General features: G+C 36.0%; 2 protein-coding genes and 8 non-coding genes across 18 annotated transcripts in view; 7 read left to right on the forward strand and 3 right to left on the reverse strand.

Annotated features, from left to right (window-relative positions):
• Nucleotides 1-3,097, forward strand: part of TAF1D (TATA-box binding protein associated factor, RNA polymerase I subunit D) — a 41,128-nt gene extending 38,031 nt beyond the window's left edge. For 4 of the 9 annotated variants that reach the window (XM_023520238.1, XM_023520237.1, XM_023520243.1 and 1 more), the window contains exons 7-12: nt 170-204; nt 1,122-1,176; nt 1,559-1,601; nt 2,203-2,273; nt 2,702-2,742; nt 2,975-3,093. The gene's annotated coding sequence lies outside the window, so the exon portion shown is untranslated. Of the gene's footprint in view, nt 1-169; nt 205-1,121; nt 1,177-1,558; nt 1,602-2,202; nt 2,274-2,701; nt 2,743-2,974 lie in introns of all 9 variants that reach the window. The other 5 variants (XM_011374765.2, XM_023520240.1, XM_023520244.1 and 2 more) reach the window with 3 other exon arrangements.
• On the forward strand, nt 24-95 carry LOC111729282. Its single transcript, XR_002776174.1, has one exon. It is a non-coding gene; the product is annotated as a small nucleolar RNA SNORD5 (small nucleolar RNA).
• Nucleotides 910-1,047, forward strand: LOC111729272. The gene has a single exon (XR_002776165.1). It is a non-coding gene; the product is annotated as a small nucleolar RNA SNORA8 (small nucleolar RNA).
• On the forward strand, nt 1,312-1,446 carry LOC111729274. The gene has a single exon (XR_002776167.1). It is a non-coding gene; the product is annotated as a small nucleolar RNA SNORA1 (small nucleolar RNA).
• LOC111729271 lies at nt 1,786-1,858 on the forward strand. Its single transcript, XR_002776164.1, has one exon. It is a non-coding gene; the product is annotated as a small nucleolar RNA Z40 (small nucleolar RNA).
• Nucleotides 2,315-2,436, forward strand: LOC111729275. The gene has a single exon (XR_002776168.1). It is a non-coding gene; the product is annotated as a small nucleolar RNA SNORA32 (small nucleolar RNA).
• LOC111729273 lies at nt 2,771-2,897 on the forward strand. The gene has a single exon (XR_002776166.1). It is a non-coding gene; the product is annotated as a small nucleolar RNA SNORA25 (small nucleolar RNA).
• Nucleotides 3,016-22,345, reverse strand: part of CEP295 (centrosomal protein 295) — a 52,422-nt gene continuing 33,092 nt past the window's right edge. Inside the window, exons 15-30 of the mRNA XM_011374776.2 lie at nt 18,825-22,212; nt 17,600-17,771; nt 17,319-17,462; nt 13,577-13,729; nt 10,228-10,331; nt 9,617-9,716; nt 8,992-9,237; nt 8,091-8,212; nt 7,209-7,386; nt 5,933-6,582; nt 5,184-5,321; nt 3,885-3,972; nt 3,539-3,703; nt 3,372-3,465; nt 3,216-3,294; nt 3,016-3,133 (exon numbers count right to left, since the gene is read on the reverse strand). Of these exons, the coding sequence (XP_011373078.2) occupies nt 3,095-3,133; nt 3,216-3,294; nt 3,372-3,465; nt 3,539-3,703; nt 3,885-3,972; nt 5,184-5,321; nt 5,933-6,582; nt 7,209-7,386; nt 8,091-8,212; nt 8,992-9,237; nt 9,617-9,716; nt 10,228-10,331; nt 13,577-13,729; nt 17,319-17,462; nt 17,600-17,771; nt 18,825-22,212 (5,860 nt within the window). The 3' untranslated portion in view covers nt 3,016-3,094. The remainder of the gene's footprint in view (nt 3,134-3,215; nt 3,295-3,371; nt 3,466-3,538; nt 3,704-3,884; nt 3,973-5,183; nt 5,322-5,932; nt 6,583-7,208; nt 7,387-8,090; nt 8,213-8,991; nt 9,238-9,616; nt 9,717-10,227; nt 10,332-13,576; nt 13,730-17,318; nt 17,463-17,599; nt 17,772-18,824; nt 22,213-22,345) is intronic.
• On the reverse strand, nt 9,805-9,873 carry LOC111729278. The gene has a single exon (XR_002776171.1). It is a non-coding gene; the product is annotated as a small nucleolar RNA U2-30 (small nucleolar RNA).
• LOC111729279 lies at nt 10,025-10,104 on the reverse strand. The gene has a single exon (XR_002776172.1). It is a non-coding gene; the product is annotated as a small nucleolar RNA U2-19 (small nucleolar RNA).

Here is a 22,345-nt window from a genome sequence, read left to right on the forward strand (position 1 = left end):
AGTAATCTTGTGGTGCCACTGCAGTTCAGATGATGAATTTAACTGTTCAACTGCTGAGTGATACAGACATGAACTAAAACTTAATTCTGACAGAGCTGAATATAGCTCTTCATAGGTTTTAGTTTTTAATTACACTTGTCAATCTTTTAACTTGGTATTTTCTCTGTAGGAGTGAATATGATTTGAACTTAATCATGTTTAGAGGTAAGTGGAATGTTTAATGTCTACTGAAATTTAAGGATTCAAAGTCCTGAAAAAAATGTAAATTGAGTGCCATTAAGTCTTCACTTAACATTATTAATAGGTTCTAAAACTTTAAGTAGATGTATAAGAAAGCCAGTTTTACCATAGGCTGATTGATATAAACCAGAGATAAGTTCCTATGGCTTCTCATCGCCATTAAAGCATTGAACCAAAGGACGTTATGCGAGCACCTTTTGTACAGGATTCCATTATTGTTGTGACTAGTAATTATTTAGGTATAAAACAAAATTGTCAAGATTTTAGCAAGAGTATTTTCCATAATAATTTACTTATATACAGAATAGGAAAAATGAGACTGCATGTCTAGGGCTACCAAATGAAAGTGCCATTTTGCACTTTTATTAAGGTGACAATTTGATATGGTTTATCCTAATAACATGTATACTTGGACACATTAAAGTAGCGAAGGAATTAAAATTTTGAGCAACTGTGATCTTCATTTCTAGTGCAAAGAGAAAAAACATCACTAGCTTTATAGTTCATAATGCAGTTAATGTGGTTGCCTCACTGAAATGACAGGAATTAAAGGTCAGATTATTTTATCTGTTAAATGAAGTTAAAATTTTTAGAGATTTGTGAAAGTAGGTTTTCTCAGATAATAGCATTGCATACTTGAAGTAGAGGTGTTTATAGTTCAGGCACAATTGCACTGCATGGTATCTGCATTCAGCAGTTTGTTCCTGCTGGGTGTTCAAAGGACAGTGCAATATAAATTCAGTATCTGGCATCGTTGGTTTTCTTGTCTTCGTGCATGTTAAACCTGGTATTTTTATTGATACAGTATTCCTATAGTTTCTTCTACTGTTCAGTTTGACGTAATCTTCATTCGGTGGGAGCTAATGCTTATCTTTTTTTAGGGTGTCTGAATGAAATTGAGAACTAAGCATATCCATCTACTGTGACCCTAATCATGTAAGGCTTTCTATTCCTGTTGCTTCTTGGAGCTTCTTTTCTTTATTGCTAGCATGTCAGCAGAAACTTCTATATGGATGTAGAAGCCTTTTGTTTTGCATAGTGTACATATAAGCTTGAGAGAAACTTATAAAAAGCCTCATTCTAGGTGAAAATGGGCACTGTTCTTCATGGTGTCCAGAAATAATTAATGTGGCTATATTGAGACACAGGTTATGCTTCCATCACAGTAAGTTTATTGCAGTGATGACAATGAGACCTGTAACATTTTTTGCTAGACTCAATGAGTAAAAGATGGATATAATACTTAGAGGCCGTTAAGGAATAATATAGTTTAGATAATTTGCCAAAATGGCAATGTACTTATAATTTTAACTTCTAGGGCCCTGAAGTAAACTGAAGAGGTTGAGTCCCAATGACTACAGGTAACATTTTAATTTATTCCCTCATTCCTAGTTTATATGAGACTTAAACTTCTCCCTTATAAAACTTTAACATTAAATGTCTTTGCATTTAATTAATTCTTACAGCAGCCCTTCCTGGTGGTTTATGATCTCAAAAAAGATTAGATGTTAAATAGGCCACCATGTGTTTGTACTGTTACCAGCATGATGTTATGATGATGGGCAAAATGTTCAACTGCTCTGAATGAGCTGAATGAAAATAGCCTTTCTGAACATCTAAAATATGTGCTACATCTTAAAATATGAAAGCACTAAGATAAAAGTTCCCTGAAACATGCATGTTTCCAAATAGCTGCCTTTGCAGTTAATGATCAGGGAACGTTTCATATAGGTTCAGTTATGAATGGAAATGGATTAATTAAGGCTTATTTCAAAATGTTTCTTCCCAACATTTAATTTAAATGAACTGGATTGAAAATATGCTTATCCCAACCATTTGCAGTTTTAACTCTGGAATTTTCAATGTATGCTAGTAGAACCGGGTTTCAGGATACTTTGGAACCTAATGAACCTCATTTTGAATAATTTAGTCCAATAAGAACTTTAAAATCTTTCTCCATAGGTGAGGAGTTTTTGAAGTATGTCTATATTCAAGTGGAGATCAAAGAAACCTAACTAAAAGAATTGTGGCAAGTAATTTCTTTATCTTACCACACCAAATTATCAGAGTATAATGGTCATTACCAAGGCTTTTAGAATGCAGTTTCTCATTTGCCGTGGACATGACCACAAAACATTTTTCCCACTGGGTTTTCTTTCTGCTACATTGTGAGCATTCAGCCTATTGGGAACATTTTATTAACCCTTGTTTTATTTCCATCGTCTAGATCAGCTCTGTCCAACATACAATATATATATAACAAGCTGTAATGTGATTACTTAATAGCCATTGGTATTCAGCAAGATTTCAGCAGTAGCCATAGCAAGTGGTTATTATATTGAATAATGAATGCCTAGATTTAGAGTCATGCAGCTGTCCTTTGTCTAGTTAATTTCTTTTGGGTTGCTAATGACCAGATAGTTTGTGATCATGTGGTCATCTCTGTATTCCTGTTATATAGGACTGACGTGACAACTGGATTAAGCAAAACTTATTTTAAAGGTATGCACACATTAGAAAAACAATTTATAGGTCATTTCAAAGAGAGCTTACAGGACGAAAACCAGGAGCTCTTAACGCTGTGACCAAAGATTGAAGTTCTCCATAGGATGTCATAGTCACTCAACAGTGCTATGTTTTCCTGAGGAGATATAAGATTTAGCTACATAAGTGATGTGGGAAAGTAAATAAATGTCTCCCAAGTTTAATCACTGCCTACTCTCTTCTTTCTTAGGGATTGAGACTCAAGAAGAACTGAGGCAATGGAAAGGGGAATTCCTTAAATAAAAATTTATTTTAAATAATTATGCCTATGTTACACGTAATAAAAAACCTTTATGCTTTTTGTGGAAAGTCAGCATGTATTTTTTGCTCGAAGTTTCTCTAGTGTTTTCTGTGGAAGAAATAAGAATAGTTAGCAGTTAACAGTTGTATTGAACCTTTGACTTGAAAAGTTGTAGGGGGCCCCTGCTTACCTTATGAAATTCTTTTGCCCTTGCTCTATTTTGGGCATAAGCATCTTGCTTTGCTTTCTCATCTAACTGATTGTATAATCTGTAAGAAATTTATATGGAATTAAAGGCAAATATTTCAGAAATGTGAATTATATTTTATTATTCATATATACATACCTTAGAGCTCTTTGGTGCATGAGGGCTTGTGCAGTCTTTCTGTCTTGGGGAAGTAACACTCTAGTCACACCTTTTAGGCAACTCACAGATGAACCTGAGCAGATGGACAGATGTGATTTGAGAGATTCTATTTTTGGAAAATGATACAAATGTTTTTCAGAACATACCTGTAGGTTTCCCCTTAACTATTTTGCTTGGAGAATTTTCTGAGACACGAATTTTATTCTTTATTTCCTTCTGTCTCTGAGAGGATCTCTCTATAAATGATTTTTTTTTCTTTACAAATGCTTCTTGTAAGCTTCCTGGCATAGGTGTAAACTTGGGAATGGTTCCTGTTAAAAGAAATTTGAAGCTACTTTCTTCTCACTGAAATTTTTTACGTCAGCAGTATGCAAGATTATGAGATTCCTACTTCCCACCTATCCCACCTAGAAAAGTGGAGGCTGTGAACTTGAGTAGGGAACTCCCGTGAGCCCCTGAATTTACTAACCATTTCAGATGCTCAGGGCATACCTGCTGATGCTGTAGCTGGCTTCTCCACAGAATGCTCTGGATAATCTGAGGTTTCTGTTTCTGATACAAGAGGCAGAAATTCACTCACCTAATTACAAAAAAGTCATAGATGAATTTACCACTTTCCACCTCATTGTATAGCAAAGGCTCTAAACTTAACCAGGTTTTACCTAAACCCTGGTTCCCTTGGGTAGACAAAAAGATGCTATGTCCAGTTAACTTGGCTCCAGTTCTCACTTGTTCACTGCTTTGTGTTCCCCTCATATCTGTCTCAATAGCTTTAGGTCTGAATTTTCTGGGAAGGGGAAGTATTTAATAAATGGTTTTATTTCTTAAAAGACTGTATGTTACCAGCAATACTAGAGAAGATTACTAAGTCTACCTGCCATCCTATCACCTCTACTATATCCTCACTACTTGTCTGTTGCCTCAATACCCTTGTCAGTAATCATAATTATCAGAGGTGAAGTCCATTCTAATTTGGCTTTAGGCCACAAAAATTAAAGACTTGCATACAACAAATTCTTCATTAACCTGGAGACTAAATTAAGATTACATTAATAGTAGAATTCTATTCATGACTGCCTTATAAGAACTGGAATTATGAGCCAGGCAAGAATCAAATGGTTTGCTTGTAGTGGACAAGCAGTACAGGAACATGCAGTCAGTATGACTTGAAATACATCCTTATTTTTACATCAGGACTGAAAAGTGAAAAAACTTCCAAAACAACAATATTCTACCTCTGGTTTGGATTTCCTTATTCATTTTCTAGAGCACAGTACTGGTTCATCACCTGTTAGTAAGTGGGTCACACAGTAGGAGGTGAGCGGCAGGCAAACCAGCGAAACTTCATTTGTGTTTGCGGCTGCTTCCCAGCACTAGCATCACCACTTCGGCTCCACTTCATATCAGGCATTAGATTCTCATAGGAGCACCGGTTCCTGGTGCCAGAAAGGTTGGGGACCAGTGTTCTAGAGCACCTGTGCTGCCTCAGCTTTGGAACAAAGTATCTTTCATTGGAGAATGGAAGGCAAGAGTTCCAACTTAAGTCAATATTATTGGGGGTTTGAGAGACTTGCTGTCAGCTCTCAGTTTTGGCTGTGAGCAAATTAAGACTCCTGTTCACTTAGTAGTTTGTACTTGAGCAGTAAACTGCAAACTAATATGAGGAAGGAAATTAGTTTGCAAACAATTATGGAAGGAAAAAATGCCATGTGGAGAGAAGTGAAAAGAACAATATCCTTTTCTATTTCCCAATCCTCAGCTATGGGTTCCTGCTTAAATGAGGTGTATTACCTGAAAACTTTCTGCCTCATTCTCTTTCCTGTCTCCAAGGGTTAAGTTTGCAAAATCCACTTCAGCAATACTGACATCACTGGTGCTTACTAATGTAAGCTCTGGTTCTTCCATTATGCCATGGCCAGACTCTGTCTCCTGTGTAGTAAAATTAAAAAGGAAGCTAAATAGCCTTAAACATTCAAAATGAAATACTGTGCAATTATAGAACAACAGACCAAGATAGTACACCTCTACTTTCAGAAACACTGGGGATGGGTAAAATAACATTTCTCTGAAAATATCTGCAAGGATTACAAACTCAAATGCTCACAAGGCTGGACAGATAAGTACAGGTTAACTGGGCTGTGCAGAATCAGAGGGTACATCCCATCTAAAAGGAGCAGCAGCTATTGGATTGTAGCCAAATGTAGGCAACTGCTGCCAGAATAAGGGAGATGCCATCTTTCAAACATTGAACAAGATTTTTTTGAAAGACTACAAAGTAAGTTGAAAAAAACAAAATGCAAAAGCAACCAAATCATATTCGTGGTCTAGATGTAGCCCTTATTTTCAATCTCTTAAAACATCTTCAATCTCTTACAATCTCTTATCTGTGGAAGGACAATACTATATTCAGGTGACGAGTTGAAACCTAGAACATTTAAGTCAACGCAGTGCAATGAAGTTCAACACAGGGCTGAAGCATATGCTAGCCACCGTACCTCAGGGAATTTAAATGTTATTTATACAACACAGATTTTACTTACCCAGACTGGAATAGAGCTCTGTAGTGAAAATGAACCAGAACTTAAAAACGGCTCAGACTGTGATAGCTGAGAGAGGTTTTGTGTGATTTTTGGAGTTTCTGCTTTAGTTGAGTTCTCAAAATATTTTTCATTCTGAAGAGTTAATGAATATGGTGTCTGAATTCCCATCTCCACTGTTCTTACACATAGCTGTGAGTCAGTTTCCTCTACAGATGGATTTGTATTTAAAACCCCACAGGTTTCATTATCATCAATGAGTCCTTGACTTTGTAGCACTGGATCAAACCCTCTTTCTGATAGTTCTCCAAAGGCCAGTCTTTCTTTCCTGTCTTCTAGTTGGTCTTTCATTGAGCATGCACTAGAGGTAGAACTACGCGGAGGGCTATGCTGTAGATTTAACTGATGAAATACATTAGCCTCATCAGATAAACTGAAAACTGAATCTGGAAAATTTCCTACAGCAAGCTGGAAATGAACACTTTTTTTCTTATTTTGTAGTATTTCAGTCAGTTCAGAGGAGTAGTTCTGATTGTCCATGCCTTGGGAAGAATCTCTTGCTTCAATGCTAAAAATACTTGGTAGATCAGCATGCTGGCTCCCCTCCTGGGAAGAAAATTCTGGCAGAAGTTGTTTAAAAGATTGTTCAGATCCTGCATTAAGAAGTTTAAGAAATCAGTTAATCATCATATGTTATAAAACTTAAATAGAGATATAGTCCCTGACAGTCTGAGTAAACTGCAAAGGTTACTTCCTACAATTTTAGGAGAGGAAGCTCATGTTTGTAAACACGAAGAGAAAGCTAAAGGATGGTCAGTGATTTTTCAAATAACTCCACTATTCACGCAATGTATTTTCTAATATTTAATTTAAAAAATATGGCTATGAGGACATCTTCCCCCGTAAGAGAAGCAAATATTGATTTTGTTATAACAGGAGTTAGGTTAAAACATGAATGTGTATCTCATGTATAGTGTATGTGTGTGCGTGTGTGTATGTATAAAATTTGTACAAAGTTTCAGAAGGATATTTAAACTTAACTGTAAGGGTGGAGTTATGGAAAGTGAGCAAGAGACAGGACTTTTTTTTAATGTTATCGAGTTCATGACTGAAAATACAAACTCAGCATATATTACTATTTAAACAAATACACAAAGAAATAGAACTTGTAACACTGGGGACCGGGAAGTGGACAGGAATAGAGACAAACCAAGAGCTGCTAGGCACAATTTCCAAGCAACCAAGAAAAAAGTATTTTTTCCAACTTAATCATACATACCCTCAATAATATTTTCTGTGGGAAAACTGTGAGCTGCAGTGTGAGCCAAGTTAGGGTCAGGTTGCTGATCCAGGCCTATGTTAAGAGGAGAATGCAGGCTGGTCCTCAGTGCTGTAAAAGAAACTGTACTTTTGGATGACATAGTTGCATGGTGGCTTTCACATGAGGAGTCTGAGCTCTGAAGAAAAGAACAGGGAAACGCTGAAATACTGGTTATTTATTACAAGTTGAGACAATAATCCTTATGTTCTTTGATAGTACTCCTTAATTGCCACTTCACTATCACACTAATTTGCTTATTCAAACCCAATTCTTCCATTTCAATCAATATGAAAGAGACTACAGAATTAACCAGATTGAGTGTAGAACATGATTTGCTTCTGAAAAGCAAAACTATGTGCAGCAGCCTGGGGTGTCAGGATGTACAAGTAGAAAGACCTAGGTTTGAATCTTAGCTCCTCTACTGTATAGAAAGAGACTTTAATTATATTTACCTGAACAGTTCAAGGCTGAATTCCATTAAAGTAAAAAACAAACAAAAATACTAAAAACAAACTAAAAATATTCTCAAGGCTTGTATGGGTCATACTCACTAGATGGATAAGGCTAATAGGACAAAATACTAATGCAGCTATTTTCAATCTTGGTTCTAAATTAGAATCACTTGGGGAGCTTTAAAAACAAATCCCGAAATCTGAACACTCTTAGGGATTCTGTTTTAATTGGTCTGGGGTGCAGCCTGAGTATTGGGATTTTTAAAAGCTTACCACATGATTCCAATTGGCAGCCAAGGTTAACAACCATTTGTTCTCTTCTAACAGAAGAAAATTTAACAAACTGTTCTTGAAAATTCATTGCAATGAAGCATATACTTTAGTATACCTGGTAAAAGTCTCTGCTCTCTTGAGAAATCCCAGAGGATAATGATGACAAATCAAAATCTGGATGTGGTTCTAAGGGTTTAAACAGCTGATGATGCAAGTTTGGAAAAATGTGTTCCAATTCTGGAAAGTCAAGATCAACTGTTGGCATTTTGAGAAAAAAATATAAATTTATTTTTAAAATAAAGCCAAGAAAAGTAGTACTAAGAAATATTCATAAAAGCTTACTTTTAAGTAACTCTAAAATTCAACAAAATTGCTTCCATTTTTTTTCATTATCAGCAGATGTTTTCAGATTAAGTTGTACCATTATTTTCAACATACAAAAAATAGGGATATTCTCAGTGACCAAAACCTTTGACAAATATGTCTCCATTTCTACAAGGCCCAAAGTCTTATGAAATTAATTAGGACTGAGAGGCCATTATAATCACTGCTTTGTTATAAGCTTTGTTATTCTCACTTAGCTCACTTCAGGTCAATGATTAAAAAAAAAAAGCTCACCATACGCAGCTTTTACTTAGTACTGAGCTTTTGCTGTATTGAGTGTTACTATGGGCCACGCAATATCACAGCTAGTAAAACGGTCAAAGTAGGAGTCAAATCCAGGTCTGAGTGATTTCTGAGCTCTTGTTCTCAATATTGGCAATACATACTGCCTCAGGCTGTTATCTAACTTTGCAACTGTAATGGAAGATCTGCTACACTCTTCTACATGTCCTTCTGTCTAACTCGTTCCAAATCTTCTCTCTCACTAAACGCTCTGTTTTCCATAGCATAACTGTGCTGTGGCAGGCCATAAAAACGTGGAGCTCAAACAATCACTACTTAAAACTAAAAAGAATGAAAGGTTTAAAGTTAAAAACAGTTTATATGAAAGTATTTGTTCAAAATAATTTTACCCCGCAAGTCTTTTTGAGTCATCAAATTTGCTTCATTTATGTACTTGTCTATCATCTGCTGAACGTGCGCTTGACCAGATGTACATTTTTCCACTGCAGCCAACATAGGTTTATGAATGTCCCAAGAGGCCTGCCTTTGGTAAATAACTTGTGATGGAGGAACTATAGAACTTAAAATATTTGTTTCTTCTTCTTTGCCGGTGGTAGATTCTTGTTCCCTATGGTCCACATACTCTGAAAATGATTCTGAAAATTGAGTTTAATGAAAATTTTAGTGGCTGGGTACTTCCTTAGAGGTAAATTTTGGCAGAGAGGCACAACGATATACATTTATAAGGGGTCACTGTAACCAAGAAATTTGCTCAAATAGCTTCCCACTGAATGGGAAAATGTGACATTAGCAGATGCTTTTCAAAGTGTTGGTGATCTACAGACCATCTTCAAGGGTCTGCAGGCCTGTGACTTCCAATGTTTAGAATATCATACTGTCCAAACTTTACTTTTGAGATTCAAAGAAACAGTCCCTCTCAGCACAATGTCAAAAGCAATGTTTGCTCTCACCATTGTATTGCAACTGAACGGATGCTGTCTCTCAATTTATTCACAAATGTTTTGACATTATTACCTGGATCTGTAAAGCTCAAATCTATGTTTTCATAACTTAAGCTCCCAGTAGAAACAGTTACTGAAGACAATGGCTCATGATAAATCTCTTGTGTGTCAGCCTAAAAATTAAAGAGAACAATAGACCATAATGTAGGAAATAATATCTAGAGAAAAACCCAAATCACCAATATCAGCAGTTACGAATTCTGAGCTCAGATCAAGTGTAGAAACCTTCATATTTATAAGGTCAGTAGTAACACCTTTTCATCATTGCTCAGAACTGATTAGCCTTTCATGCACACATAACTCCCCAACCCCAAATCTCATTCATTCATCAGCAAATCCTCACTTACCCACTGTTACTTTTACACACACACACACACACACACACACACACACACACACTCCTATTGTTTATACTTTTGCTTCTCAGAACTATAGAGATCATGCATCAGGTAGACTGGAAGGTCTTCTGATGCTCAGATTTGGCTATTTTCATCATTGATCCACTTAGAAGTAGATCTCAGAGAACACTAACATTTAACAAATGTTCGTTTCTATGAACAAAACAAAAGAGAATATAAAGCCAAATAACTCTAACAATGCAGTGCACATTAAGACATTACTAACCTTACTATCTGGCTTCACAGCTGGACTCAGATATGTATGTTCTTCTTCCTCCACGGCATAACTTAATACTGCATGATTCTCAATCACAGCCTCCTTAACCTTGACTGAAATGGAAGGAAAAAAGGTATGCATTATGACAAATCAAAATCTTGGCACCAGAAAGCATCATTTCCTGCTTTCCTACAATTTTCTTTCATATTTTGCTTTTAGAGTTTCCTTATATTAGACCAAAAAGAAAAAAATGAACAGAAAAAAATCATTCATTTTATTATTCAAACATTTACCAGTCAGCACAATATACTTTTTTTTCTTGGAAAACTGTAGGTGTCATTGTTATTTTATGAATAAAACTCTTTTGAAAAGAGCCAATGTGATGTGAAATAGTTTGTCATCGTTTTAAGTGAATAAACAGGAATATTCAATCATAAATACAGTATGATCTCAAAGTTGAGAAAAACATATAAAAAGGACAACCAGTGGTTGCTTATGAATGGTAGGACACAGAGGAATTTTCTTTTTAACTTTTAATGATTTCTAAAATCACAATGAGCATGCATTGCTTTTATTATGAACTATCATTTATAATTATACTTGAGATACTAAAATACATATAAAATTATATTTTGTCTCACTATTAATAATTCAGGTATACTGAGTTAATTTTTCTCTTATGTCCAGCAGCCAACATTTACGAAAATGCCAGCCAAGGCATATGATTAGCTATGGCTCTAAAAATTAAAACTGCTCCACCAAATATAAACTAAAAATTTCTGTCTCATTATCGCCATGTTATTAAGAGATCATGCACATTAAAAGTATGTTTCTTAAATGTTTGTGTAGGAAATGTTTTCTAAAGGGTAACCCAGGACACAGACACACACACATGTATATCTGTATCTGTGTGTGTATGTACATATTTACTTATAAAATATCTATATTATAGACATTAAAGTAGGAATAAGGCTAATACCAAATATAGTAAAATACAATTAATTTTAAAACACAATTTATTTTTAAATACAATTTTTATTCTCTCCTGGGTCTAGTTCATTTAAAAATATATTACTATGACATAAGTGAAAGAACCATTTAACTGTTATTTGGTGGCTTCTATAACACACTAGAATTTTAAGTAAAGAAGATAAGATGGTAAAATTTTATAGTGAGTTATTTTTTCTTAAGTATCTCATTTCAAAAGCTAGTTGGGACATCGGAAATTAATCTGGGTGTTTTTAATTCACACTCACAATTATATACTACTCTCTATAATATACCAAGATAACCTCAGAGGAGAGATGAATGAACAGGATAGCATTTGAGTAGTGGTAGAAAGTGAAAAACAAAAATTGGAGAAAAGAGCAGAGTCAGAGTTATTTAAGATACTAAAGAATTCAATGAATAGGTCCTTGAAAGTAATTGGAAGAGAAATAACTGTCATTGGTTTGGAAATGGTTCAGTGACAGTAGAGACCCATTAGGAGCTTCATAAAAACAAAGTAACATTATGAAAGCAATGCCTTAAATAAAGCAATCTTTCCATGCTAAGAGGAAGGCAACATTTTCTGCTTTCCTACAAAAGCAAGGGTGCAGAGCTTGAAGTTACTGACGCCATCTAACAGCTATTAAGATATAAAGGTGAGCTGATGAGGACCCGAACAAAGTGCTAGGGAGGGAATGGAGAAGTAACGAAACTAAGACCCTCCCTTCTATGATAAAAACAATATAAATCTGAGGCTGATTATGAGAGGAGGAAAGCAGCCCCCGAGCCAGGAGCTGATCTGGCACAATCAGCCGGGCCTTGGTGTTCTCCTGTTAAACATTAACGATTTCACAGAACACCAATATCAGAAAAGTCCACTCTGTGACCATGATGATGGATCAAGGAAAAAAACAGACTACTCGTACTCATTTCTGAACATAGAAAAAATCATCACTATTGTCCAGACCACAAAAATGACCAAGAATCTCCTTATCCTGACTAACAGAAGTGACTGCTGCTTCATTATTACTGCTTTAATTGGCTTCACTCCATTATTTCTACCTCCTAAATAAGAATTTTTTAGGTATTCCAAAATAGAATTACCCTGTTCCCTGATAACATCCAATACTAAGCAAAGCCCCATTTCCTTGAATCTTCCCCCAAATCACCTAATACAAGCCCGAATATTACAGTAACTTCTAATACCCACTTATCGAAACATCTTACGGTCCCCTGTCATGGCATTCTACCTCACCACAACAAGTCAAAATCACCCAGCTTTGCTCAACTACAGGTGTGTTCCTGGTAGTCTGGCTAGAGGACATCAACAGCTAGAATAAAAAGGAAATACAAGTATCCGATGGCTAAATCTAAAAGAATGATATAGCAGTTTTACTTTAAAATGTCAAAAACTGTAATTCACTGGAAATTATATCTGTTGCAGTTATTTCAATCTCCAACTTAAAAAAAAATGTGAAAATCGATTTCTCTATAAACCCTCAAAAAGAAAATAGGTCTCTCTCACCTTTCGTTCTATTGAACTATATAGATAAAACTAAGATAATCATTCAAGTACATGTGACAGCTAAAATAAAAAGAAATCTGGTTAGAAAAGGTAAAAGGTGCTTTAGAATTAATAAAGCGGTACAAGAACTATGCTCTGTAGGTAAACATAATACATGTAAAATAGCTTGTTGTATACTTACATAAATTCAAAAGCAAGAAAATTAAAATTGCTTGTCTTTGGGTGGCAGAATTAAGAGATTTAAAGTTTTGTCCTTGTAACTCTTTTTTTCCAAATGTTTAAAAGTAAACATAAAATAGCTCATTTAGAAAGCCATACATAGAACTTTTTAAATATAATATTTAATAGTATTTAAATGTGAATTGTTATGAATAGGCTTAAATACAAAATTTGTAAAGGTTGACAACTATAAAAACCTCATATTTTCATATACTTCCTACCAGCATTTACTTAGTGAAACAACAGAAAAGTGAAATTATTCTTTAAATAAACTTCACTTACTTCATTCAACTTTTTCTGTACAGAAATACATGCTTCTTATAAAAAAAAATCTACAATATGTGAACATATAAAATAGAAAGTAAAACCCTGTCTCCAACAAAAGTAAACTTGTACCAATACTTTGGTGATTATCGTCCAGACAATTTTCAGTGCAAGAATGCAGACTCCACCTACTCATTCGACACCACGCAGAACTGCACAGTATGGGCGCACCATAATGCTTCCATTCCCGACGGTCACTAAAGTGATTCACCCGTTTTCATCACATATAACACTATAGTAAATATCTTCTGTCCACATACCCTTGCGCACAGCAATTCCACTTTCAATTTCTTTATCTCTCACCTGCTTCATCAGAATCATCACCACAGACCTTCTCCTGGTCAGTTGGGGGAGGACGACCAAATGGATCGTGGTCCAGTGAGGTCTCAAGGAAATTTTGTTCTCGACTAACAGAGACCCGCAGGGGGTCTCTGTCTTGATAAAAATCTGATTTACCTGGTAGGGGAAGAAATGGACTCATTAGATTTCCACTTAAGTTTCAAGTGCTAACCAAAACTAAAATGGCAATTTAGATTACGGGGCAAAAATCTAAACTCTGAAAGACTTGATATATGTAGCAAGAAAATGATAACTTCTTTTCTTTCACACAGGCTTTTAAATTATTTTACTTCAATTTTACTAAGATGATATATCTACATCTTAATACCAGATAATGCTTCAGTATTGACTAATAATAGGAAAAATGCCTGGAGAATTTACTCACCATTATAAGACATAATATGCATTCATAACATAAAGTTTGAAAATAGCCATGGCTAATCAGTGGTATAAGAAATCAAGATAGGGGTTTACCCTGGGGAGAACTGAGCAAACAGTAACCGGGGAAGGGAAAGGGACGGGTTTATGGAGTTCTCCAACATTCCACTTCTTGACCAAGGCAGTGATTATGTATGTGGAGGTGGTTATTACAGTGATAATCTCTGAAGTAAACACTGATGATTTATGCACTTCTCTGAATGTTGAACTTTGGTACCGAAATAACAAGCAAACAAAGGAGTAGAATATTCTCAAAAGTAGAAGCTAATTTACTGTGCAGAACCCTAAAAAACTTGGTTATTAAAGGCACCAGTTATTGCAAAAGGAAGGTGTATGTCAGGGAGAATGTTTAAAACTATGTATTTGGAACAGATCCCTCCCAGCCAGGGACATCCCTGTCCCTCAACATCATCCCCAGAGTCGACTAAAGGTTTATTCTCCAGAGAAACGCTGGAGTCTGATACGCTCTGAATTCAGGGGGATCAGGCACCGAAAGGTGCAAGGGTGGAAGAGACAGAATGCCATTAAAAAATATCAGGCCTATTAAAAGAAAGTCTGCATTCTCAACCCAGATCCCCCAGGTCTGGCTGCATGACAGCAGCAGCCAGACGTGTATCAAGCTTGGAGGATCTTTGAAGAAACTAAATTGTAAACTGCTTTAAGGAAAAGAACCACAGATATTAAGTTGAGGGTCCCCAATGAAATCCAGCAATACACAAGGCCCCTGCCTACAGAATCCCCAATTAGCCTTTTAGTGTCCCACTCCAATATGCAAGCTATTAGAGAAAGCCTCTAAAATATCTAAAAAAAAAAAAAAAGGAACAAAGGAATTCAGACAAACAGAAACTACAGGAACCCAAATAAACAAAACTCTATAAAAATTCAAAGTAAGTAATATCTTGCATCCATGAAAATAGCAGAATGCTATGAAAAAGGGAAAAAAATCAGGAAAAAGAACAAGCTTTTGTAAACTACAATTTGACAGTCAAAATGAAAGTTCCTAAGAAAAGTCAGAAGTTAAGGAAATTCTCCCAGGAAGTAAAACCAAAAGAAAATGAAATGTACTATAATAAAGAAAATTGGGAGATCAATACAGATCAGTATTTTTCAACATTACTTTTTATCATCATCACCTAGCTAAGGAGCCTTTTTTAGAGTTTTTTTTTTCTTTTTAATTTACTCCTAACTCCATGAAATTTTATACAGTATAGATATCCTGTATATCTTTCTATGTACATCTGTGCTTTGGTACATAAAAAGAGTTAAGACTTTTTCTCCTTCCCCAAACCAATTTTTATCCCTTTTGGGGACAATACTACTCTTGTTAAAAATATATGACATAAGTCGTCCAACTTTCAACTAAAAAGTGTTCTACAGAGAAAATGGTGTGACCTCAAATTATATTAGTGATATTTAACAGATTAGTGTGGGAAGACAGACATTCAACATAAGCTTTAAGCAAATGAAAAAGAGGAGACAAAAGTTTTACAAATAGGAAATACAATCGTAGAATACTAATTGTCTCAGCAGTGAAAAATATTTACGCATCAGCATGATAATAATTTAGCTTGATTTTGCTAAAATCCACTGCCAACTATAGAGGTAAAACAAGAAAAAACACTTAAAAGACTTGAAAAGTGACTGCTTCTGGTGAGTAGGATTAAGGGGTAAGGAGGTGGGTAAAGCAGGAAGAAATGTTTCATGCTATAACCTTTAGCACTATTTACCTTTTAAAACTATCTGCCTGTAATATTTTGATTAAAAGTATTACCCAAAGAGGTATGATAAAGGCTATAATAAAAGCTCCTAAAGAGCACATGAGAGAGATATCTGACAATTCAGGAAATGTTTACCAGACAAGCGGCACTTAAGCCAACCCTGAAGGGAGGAGTGAGATCACGAAGGGCCTGGTAGGTGAAACTAGAGACTTAGACTTAATTTGGACTTATTCCTCATATCAAAAGGAAACCACTGAAGAGTTTTAAACATGGAGAAATGAAGGGCGATTACTCTTAGTATATTATAGGAAAATGAATTAGAGCAAAGCTAGACTGGAACCAGGGAGACACTGGGAGATGTAGGAGCCATTCATGAAAAATAGCAGCCTGAATTAAATGAGTAGTAGTGGGAATGGAAAGAATTGGACAGATTCCCGAGTTGACCAAGTAGAACTGAGAAGAACTGGTGACTTATAGAGTGTTGGACAGGTAGACAAAGGAAATCTCAAGATATGTTGGGGTACTATTCACTAGAAAAAGAAGGCTAAAAAGTAATGAAGTGGAGGTCAACGAATAGTACGCAGCTTTCCTTTTACAGGTGATATTTTGCAACCTCAAACATAATTCATTAAATTATAAGAATCAATGGTGAGAATTTCCCAATGTTCATTCTGAATTAGGAAAAGCACCAATCAATTCCCGAAGCTGTGGTTTGACAAACAGTACAAAATATGCTAAAAGCTTCTAAAGCCTAGTAATAAATAAAATCATTTCTCTGTTTTAAGTTCCATAAGACATAAGAAAGCAGAAAGGGGACTGACTCTTAAAAATTACTCTCAGTTTCTACCTTCTTTAATTCTTTCAGACAGAAACAAAGATATAATGTTTTATGGCTGAAGACCAAAATAACTAATATTAACATTACACTTCTATGTACCTTTGTACTGACAAAGCTAATTTCGTCTTTAAAAAGGATTTGCTTCAATGAATTTGATCAAGAAAGTTATTTGGTAAATCTGAAATCTAAAAATAATTATGAAATTCAAACAGAAATCTCAGGGAGGAATCTTTCTAGATAACTGGATCTAGCAAGAAGTATAGTGAAAAAATATACCTAACTGTCCTTAAAGCCAGATTTTAAGCATAATAGTTACCCTATAAAAGATATAAGAAAAGAACAATAAAGGTACGGAAGTAGGAAAGCAAGATGGGAAAAGAGAAAAAACTGAGCTCTATCCTAAAGAAACTGGTTTAAAAGGCAGACGTGAAAGGAAGCAGATGGAAACTAGAGTGTCAGAATAAGGGATGTCAAAGAATTTTTGTCTACAGTAAATGAGTCTCCCCCATAGATAAGAAAAACCTAGTTACCTATTGCCACATTTTTCTAAGTCCAAATTTTGTATAGTTTATGTAAATCATTTTTTTCCTTTCACAAGTACTCAAAGCCAAATTCTTCAACAATAACAACAAAAATTAGCATCTTAATTTCTACAAAGATGTAGAAAACTGGCAAACTGTTAAAAACCATATTTCACAAACCATCTGTTTACCTAGTATAGAAGGTCTGCCACTTGCTGGTGAGTCTACCTCTTGAATAGCACTAAGTTCATGTTGGTTCAAGTCCAATCCACATTTCACTTTTGCTACAGGTGGCTTTGAGGCTCTCCTATCCGGTTCTTTGTTCAGATGCTCACCTATCAAGTCAATGACAAAGTTAGGAAGGATACAAATCTATTAATATACTATAAACTTCTTTTCAACCAGCAAGTTGCAGGAAGTGAAAGCAAAAAATAATCAGCTGAATAATTACAATAAAATCCAATTATCTTACCATTTTGTTTGGTACTACTATCTTCTGAAAGCAGCTGATGATTATCATCAGAATTGCTTTTATCTGCAGGACTAATGTCTTCAGGACCATCTCTAGCTTGGTCTTGGAGATGAGGAAGCCACTCCCTGAGCATCTGGGTTTTTAAATCATTTTCAAGTGTGGACTTACTTGTCTGAAACAGTAGACAGATGAGGGTAAGGATGACAAAGGATGAGGGATCATGCGATTAGATTCTTATATCCCTCTTAAGTTAGAACCGCAACCAAATAAATAGTTCCATCAATCATACTATTTTTATCAACAGATAAAAATAAAAAATGCTTCTAATATTAAAAGGGTGATATATTACCATTGGAAAGTACAACTACTCACAGCCTTCGACCTAAAAACTTAGCTTCCACTGTACCTTTCAACAAGAGATTTTACTTGAGTATCCCCCATTTGCTTTTCTTTTCCCATTGTTTTTCCTTCAAATGACCAGTAAATCCCTAGAACTCCAGTTCTCATTAACTTGACTCAAACTTCTCCTGAACGTCAAAGGATTTATAGAATTCTATTTAAGCTAAATCATAACTTTAGGAAATGGCCTTTAAAATAAAAAAAAAAAAAGACAGTCATATTTATGAGAATATACTCATCTCCCATATAAAGAAACTATGAATATCTGAGTGACCATGCCAGAGTTTTCTCAATAATTCAGTAACAAGTAGCAGGTCCAGCTGTCCATCAGCCTAAAATCATCTCAATTATACAACAGGCATTAACATTGTCAATTAAGGAAAAAGATAATACTAATTTTGATTCATATACAAATGTCGAAAAGTGCTATACAGAAAGTACAAGGTCTGCTATTTGCTTAAGATTAATTCTGCTAACTGGTTATTTTACAATTTAATCTTATGGTAAGCTCGAAACCCTTTATAACAAAACTTCATATGACAATCTATATTTTTAAGAGTGTTCGCATTTGGTTGTATCAAACTACGGGCTGAAATTAGTTGGGCTTCAAATAACTATTAACCTCATAAACACCATGTGAGGTAGTTTAATTTTATGTTTTGATGTCCACATTAAAGTAGAAAATTAAAGCAGTTAAGATCAAACCACTTATTCTCAATAACTAAGAACTTACTTAGGCCTAAAATTTAAAAAAAAAAAAAAATTTAGCTTGTCCGAGCCAGGTTAATTCCATTGTTTAATTCTTAGATACCCATTTGATACGTACCTGACCATCTTTAAAGAAATCCTTCAAAGTCTCTTGGTGTTTCTGTATCTGCTGCTGCAGTTCTGTTTGTCTCTGTACTAGCAGTTCTTCTTGGGCTTTTTGGTTATAATGCAGGATTTTTTTTTGTAGATCCAACTGCTTCTCAAGTCCTAAGTTATCTTGCTGAGCTAAGATAGGCTGTGAAAAACTCAAAAGTCTATCTTGAAATTTGGGGACCACAGAATTGCCTGAAGGAACTGCATGTTCATTCTTGAATGAATCCAGTTCACAAATGTCTTTAGATTTCACTTCAGCAAATGGTAGTGGAATAAATAAATGCTCTCTTTCCTTGGGTAGAGACAAAAAGGGAATAGCGTGCTCAAAAGATTCACTTTCAGTCAAGTTATTTTTGTTTAAAAACAGTTCTTCCTGGGCCTTCTCATCAGAATGCATTACTTCCCTTTGTAAATCCGACTGTGCTGTCAAATGTTCATGTTGAAGCAGAAAAGGCTGTGATAAACTCAAAAGCCTATCCTGTGATCTGGGGATCTCAGGATGACTTGAGGGAACAGTATTGTTACTTCTTGTTGGAAAAGAGTTTGAGATTCTTTCAGATTCAGCAACAGGCAGTGCTACCTGGGATAACAATGAAGAGGAGCTCGTCGGATCAGATGATACCCTTTTCTCCAATTGACTTAGTCTTTGCAAAAGCAATTTTTCTTGGACTTCCTGTCTAAACCGAATGGCTTTCCTTTGTATATCTAACTGCTGTTGAAATACCTTCAGATCACCATGGTGAGGTTGGATAAAATGCTCAGAAGATAAATTTTCCTCAAATTTATTTTGTCTGGGCAATATACCTTGAGGTAAAACTGGCTGTGATAAACCCAAAAGCCTATCAGGCAATCTTGGTTTCTCAGAATGACTTGAAGAGGCTGTATTGTCAATCTCAGTTGGGCAAGGTTCGTGGATTCTATCAGATTCAGCAAGAGGTAATGAAGCAAATGAATGTTGTCCACTTAAGGGTAAGAAAGAGGTGCCAATCTGATCAGGAGATATTCCTTCATTCCACTCACCCTGTTTATGTAAAAGTAATTCTTCCTGGGCTTCCTGTCTAGGTTGAATGATGGCTTCCCTCTGCGTAGCTAATTGTTCTTGAAGTGCCCTCAAGTTATCTTGTTGAGGCTGGATAAGTTGGGATATTCTCAAAAGCCTATCCTGCAATTGTGGGATCTGGAAATGGCTTGAAGGAATTTTACCATCACTCTCTGTTGAAAGAGGTTCCTGGGTTATACCAGATTCAGAAGGTAATGACGTAAATGAAAACTGTCCTAACTGGGGGATGAATGAGGAGGAACCAATTTGTTCAGAAGATACACTTCCTTGGGTTTTCTGGCTAAAACGAATGGCCTCCTTCTCTGTGTCCAGCTGCTCTTGATGTTCCTCCAAATTACCTTGTGAAAATCTCATAACTCTTTCCTGAAATCTTGGGAACTTAGAATGGCTCAAGGAGACCATACTGTCACTATTGATTGACATAAATTCCTGGCACATTTCAGATTCAGTTACTTGCGATAGGGATAAAGAAGTGCCAGTCTGTTCAGAAGAAATTCCTTTTTCTAATTCACTTTGTTTGTGTACAAATTCCTGGGTTTCTTGTTTGGCACCAAGTATTACCCTCTGTATGTGCGACTGTCCTTGGAGAGTTGTCAGATTTTCTTGCTGTGGCAGGTTATGCAGTGGACAACTGAGAGACTCATCTTGAAACGTTGGCATTACCGAGTGACTTGAGGAAACAGTACTTTCCTTCTCAGACAAATAAAGGTTCTGAAATCCAGGATCAGTTTTAGCAGAAGCTTGCAAAGCAATTGAATGCCGAGCAACCATTGGTGGGAATGAAGAACTCATCTGCCCAGATTTATTGTCCCCCAAATCCCTTCGTCTATGTAAAAGTAATTCTACCCGGGCTTCATGCCCAGGCTGAAGAGTTTCCCTCCGTGCAGCCAGCTGCTCTTGGAGCAACTTCAAATTATCATGCAAAGGTATGAAACTCAAAGAGCTACCCTGAGATTTTGGGATTTCAGACTGGCTTGAGAGAAGGCCCTCTTCACTCTTTGATGAATACTGCTTCTGGATTTTTCCAGATTGAGTACCAGCAGAAAGTAGTGAAGTAAATGCATGCTGAGCTACCTGAGATGGGAGAGAAGGGGGCTCGGTCTGTTCAGACCGCACTTTTCCATTCAGTTCACCCTGTGTGTGCACACATAATACTTCCTGGGCTTCTCGCCTAGCCTGAAGGCTGTCCCTCTGAATATTTAACTGTTGCTGAAGAAATTTAAAATTATGTCGCTGTGGTAAGATAGGCTGTGAAAAATGCAAAAGCCTATCCTGAAGTTGTGGGATCCCAGGATGACCCGAGGAAACTGCAGAATCATTCTTAGCTGGAGAAGGTTCCCGGATTCTCTCTGATTCAACTTTGGCAGAAGGCAGTGAAGCAGATGAATCCAGAGGTACCAATGGAAGCATTGTAGAGACACCAGTTTGCCCTTCTAATTCTTTCTGTTTGCACAAAAGGAACTGTTCCTGAGCTTTCTGTCTTGAGCGAAGAACTTCCTTCTGTAGGTCTAACTGTTCTTGGAGAGCCTTCAAGTTACCTTTTTGGGATGTGATGTTCTCTGAGGATGGCAAAGACTTACCCTGCATTTGTCTGATTATAGAATGGCTTACAGAAACTGCACTTTTGCTCATTGTTGAAAAGGTTTCCTGGATTTCTCCAGATTCAACTTTAGCAGGCACAGTACGAAAAGAATGCTCAGGTACCAGTGGTGGTAGGAATGAAGAAGGTTCGGTTAGCTTAGAAGATATATTTTCATTGTTCTCTGAAACAATCTGCTGGGAGTCTAAAGTTTGAAAAGTTGTTGCCCTAGATGTTTCAGCTATTTCACTAGAATGCCGGAATACTGGAAGCCTATCATGTGATAGAGCCCCTGGAAGTATATGAGACTCTTCAGGGACTGATTTATAGTCTCTTTGTTGTGTTTCAGTCTGAGAAAATTGCTTTGGCTGTTCTTGTGATTCTAAACATTGGTTGGCTAAAACATCAGTTTTTGTTGTTTCTATCTGTCTCTGTGGAAAGCCTTTTTGTCGTGGAACCTGAAAATAATCTGGTTCTGATTTGGGGATCTGTATGAGCTGTATAGGTTGATATTCGTTAGGACACAACTTAGGTCTCTGGCCTTGGTCCCAAAGGTCTGATACAACAGTGAGTCTTTCAGATTTCAGTGGTGGGACTGATGTAACAGAATCGGATATCAACGATGTGGCTGTCATGGATGGGTATTTCCCTTTTAACATAGTCTGATACTCAAGTAATCGTTTCCTGGCTGTTTCAACAGACTTTCTGTGAAGCCTACCAAAAATAAATACAAAATAAACATATATTATTCTCTTTTGATTAAAAAAATGTTCCATATTCTTAATTATCTATACTTTAAATTTAAGAGCAACCTAAGGTTAGCCATAATCATGGTGGAAAAGGAACA

This window comes from Pteropus vampyrus, unplaced genomic scaffold (genome assembly GCF_000151845.1).
Source record: "Pteropus vampyrus isolate Shadow unplaced genomic scaffold, Pvam_2.0 Scaffold254, whole genome shotgun sequence".
NCBI classification, from domain to species: domain Eukaryota; kingdom Metazoa; phylum Chordata; class Mammalia; order Chiroptera; family Pteropodidae; genus Pteropus; species Pteropus vampyrus.